Genomic DNA, 3,493 nt, shown 5'->3' with positions numbered 1-3,493 from the left:
TCATTGAGGTCAAGGCAAGTCCTATGAGCCTTTCCCAGTGACCTCCTTTCTCATCTATGATTTTTCAGGATCCTTGGTTGTCCAATGTTTAAAGCACTTGACTGCTAACAGAAAGATTAGCCCTTCCAAACCACCAGCAGCTCCTCAGAGGAAAGATGTAACAGGCTGCTTGCACAGAGAACATCTATGGGGACAGTTCTACTCTGTCCTATAGGACAGCGATGAACTGGAATCAATTGAACCGCAATGGCGTTTGGTATCTATTTAACACGTAATTTGATACCATAGTTTTTCTTTTTAAGTATATAGTCTGTCTAACCACTTAAAATGTCAACACCTTAAAAACATGAATTCTGTTTTATACTTGTTTTTTTCTATTAACTTATCTAGTACTGTTGTTGTTGGGTATCTTTCAGTCTATTTCGACTCATAGTGACCCCGTGTAGCAGTAAAACTATCCCATAAGGCTTTCTAAGCTGTAATATTTACAAAAACAAATTGCTAAGTCTTTTTCACACTGAGTTGCTGAATTGATTCAAACAGTCAACCATTTGGTTTGCAGCCAAGTGCTGCCAGGTTCATATAATGTAGTACTAACAGGTCACAATAAACATTTATTTATTTCTAATGATGGTTAGTCATTTAGCCTTGATGCAATACATCATGAAAGAATTGAGGCTCTTTTAAAACCCAATTTAGATTATAATTGAATAATGAAGTTGTCTAGTGAAGAGTAGTAATTAAGCTTTCTATAAAATTTGGTCTAGCAGACAAGGGGATTTCATGGAAAATGGAATTAAAAGATAGTGGGATTTTTTCCATCAATGTTTTGAAGGCCCCTTGTATGTACACTGATGCACATGAGAGCACATTTACAGAATACACAATCACAATTACATATGGTCGTTGCGCTGTGTTGATGTATCACAACTCAGTTTTCAAAGCCACATCTTACAGTCCATTCCAGGACACCTGTGTTCACAGGGGCAGTTCTTAGAAACTATATTTGGATGTGTAGGCTATTAAAAGCTTCGTGTCCAGCGTGACCTTTCAGACTGAATGTGGATCAAATGCCCGGGCCTGTTGCTGAATAGAAGACTGCCGACAACTCTGGACGCAAACCTCTATTGGGTGTTTGTTTTGTTTCAGTTTGCTTAATTTCCTGTTGCTTTAAGAAGATGAACAATGAGACCTCGACACCGATATCCTTGAGGGTGGCGATGAAAAGGTGGATAATAGCTATGGAGAGGGACTAAGCGTGGGCCTTGCTCTAGGGGGAAGATGGGTCTGAGCATATGAAGAATAAAAATAGGCAAAGAATTACAGATATGCTAATTAGACTTCTATCTCAGTTAACGTTGCTCACTTATTCTGGCTTAAAATATGTAATTTAAGAATCAAGAATAGAGGATCTATTCCCAGCTGCTACAATTCCCTTCATCTTTTGAGTATCTCCTATGCATGGGATACAAAATGCTGGAAATATAACAATAGGTGAAATGCGGCTTCTGCCCTCAAGGAGCTCACAGACTGCGGGGAAAACCCACACCAGCCCATTGCCATTGGGTCAATCTCAACTCCCAGGAGCCCTGCAGGACAAAGTAGAACTGCCCCCTGGGACTCCCAAGGCCATAAATCTTAACTGAAGCAGACAACCACATCCTTCTGCAGAGCAGCTGGGAAGCTCAAACCTGTGCCTCTTCAGTGAGCAGCTGAGTACTTTAACCACTCTGCCGTCAGGACCCCTGTCAGGATGACAGAAGGATTAAAAAGTAATTATGATTCGATGTAACTGCCTTCTAATGGGGCTAGTCCTAACATGCTGTGGAAACATGGAGGGAGGAGCCATTCATTTTACCTTTGGCGTTAGGAGAAGGAAGCCTTCCGAGCAGGACATTTAAGCTGGATCTTAGAGTAGGAGCTGTGGTGGTGTGGGGCTACCCTAAGGTCAGCAATTCAAACCCACCAGACTCTCTGTGGGAGAAAGAGGAGGCTGCCTGCGTCTGTAAACATTTAGTCTCAGAAGCCCTATTTAGAATCAGCATCGACTTGATGGCCGTGGATTTGCTGTTGTTTAGAGAGTGAGTAGGAGTCAACAAGGAAGAAAAATATGGAAAGAAATTTGAAAAGACAGTACAAGAGAGCTGACAGGTTTGGAATTTCGTATTATATTCAGTGCTTGACTAGATGTCTCAAGTGATGTGTGAGAGGACTGGCAGAAGATGGAGCAAGAGGTGGGTAAAGGGTGTTGTGATCTTTGCTACAGCAATTCAGTTGGGCTCTGATGATATCAGCAGACACAACAAAGTAGCATCATTGTCATAAAGACAGTGTAATGACATCATTATGGTTTCTGGAAGACAGGTGGGAGGTGGCAGAGACTGAAAGCAAGGGTCTACTGACATTAAGCTACTGAAATCCTGGGTCTAGGTAAGAGATGAGCTGGTTGAGTGGTTAATGACGAGGAGCCCGGGTGGCGTGGTGGCTCTGTTTGAGCCACTGTATCAATAGCTCGTTGAGGGTCTTTCTCTCGTTCACCGACCCTCTACATTTCCAGGCATAATACTCGTGTCCTCCTGATAACACGGCCCAAGTATGTTAGACAAAGTCTTACCATTCTCACTTCTTTTTTCCATTTGACATTTTATAATGAAAAAAATTATTATGAATTGAGTGAAGATGTGTAGAGAAAAATCAGGTTTCCATGCAACAGTTCATAAATAATTTGTTTCATGTTATTGATTATCATCCCACAGTGAAATATCATTTATTCCACTTTGGTCCTATGTTTCCCAATCCCATTCTTCCTCTTTCCTAGCCTTTCTGAACTTTATTCATGGTAAATACTGATATTTTGATTTCAAATGGTTGATTATTTTAAATCATGCATATAATACTTGTGTTATACACCTGGCCATTGTTTGCTGAAAATTGAGCTGGGGGCAAATTCAATTCCAGATCTGGATGGTGATTAAGGGCCATATTCCTAGGGGTTCCACTAGTCTCTAGCTGATCAGTAAACCCAGGCTTTCTTTTTTCTTTTTTTAAATTAAATCATTTTATTGGGGTCTCATACAACTCTTAGCACAATCCACACATACATCCATTGTGTCCAGCACATTTGCTTCCCTCATCATTCTCAAAACATTTGCTCTCCATTTGAGCCCCTGGTACTTGAGCTCCTCATTTTCCCCCTCCCTCCCTGCTCCCCCTTTCCCCATGAACTCTTGATAATTTATGAATTATTTTTATTTTGTCATATCTTACACTGCCCGACAACTCCCTTCACAGACTTCTCCGCTATCTGTCCCCCAGGGAGGAGTTTATATATTGATCCTTGTAATCTGTTCCCCCTTTCCACCCCACCTTCCCTCCACTCTCCCAGTATTGCCACTCACCACTGGTCCTGAGGGGTTCATCTGTCCTGGATTCCCTGTGTTTCCAGTTCCTATCTGTGCCAGTGTACATGCTCTGGTCTAGCTGAATTCGTAAG

General features: G+C 41.6%; 1 protein-coding gene across 1 annotated transcript in view; it reads left to right on the top strand.

Annotated features, from left to right (window-relative positions):
* Positions 1 to 1,089: 1,089 nt before the first annotated feature.
* The window catches only part of SMCO1 (single-pass membrane protein with coiled-coil domains 1), an 11,689-nt gene continuing 9,285 nt past the window's right edge, over positions 1,090 to 3,493 (top strand). Inside the window, exon 1 of the mRNA XM_004712261.2 lies at positions 1,090 to 1,228. Coding sequence (XP_004712318.1) covers positions 1,179 to 1,228 — 50 coding nt within the window. The 5' untranslated portion in view covers positions 1,090 to 1,178. The remainder of the gene's footprint in view (positions 1,229 to 3,493) is intronic.

This window comes from Echinops telfairi, unplaced genomic scaffold, assembly GCF_000313985.2.
Source record: "Echinops telfairi isolate 266 unplaced genomic scaffold, ASM31398v2 ScPeMD7_17;HRSCAF=63, whole genome shotgun sequence".
NCBI lineage: Eukaryota > Metazoa > Chordata > Mammalia > Afrosoricida > Tenrecidae > Echinops > Echinops telfairi.
Note: the sequence above shows the minus strand (reverse complement) of the source record. Positions and strands in the feature narration are given on the sequence as shown.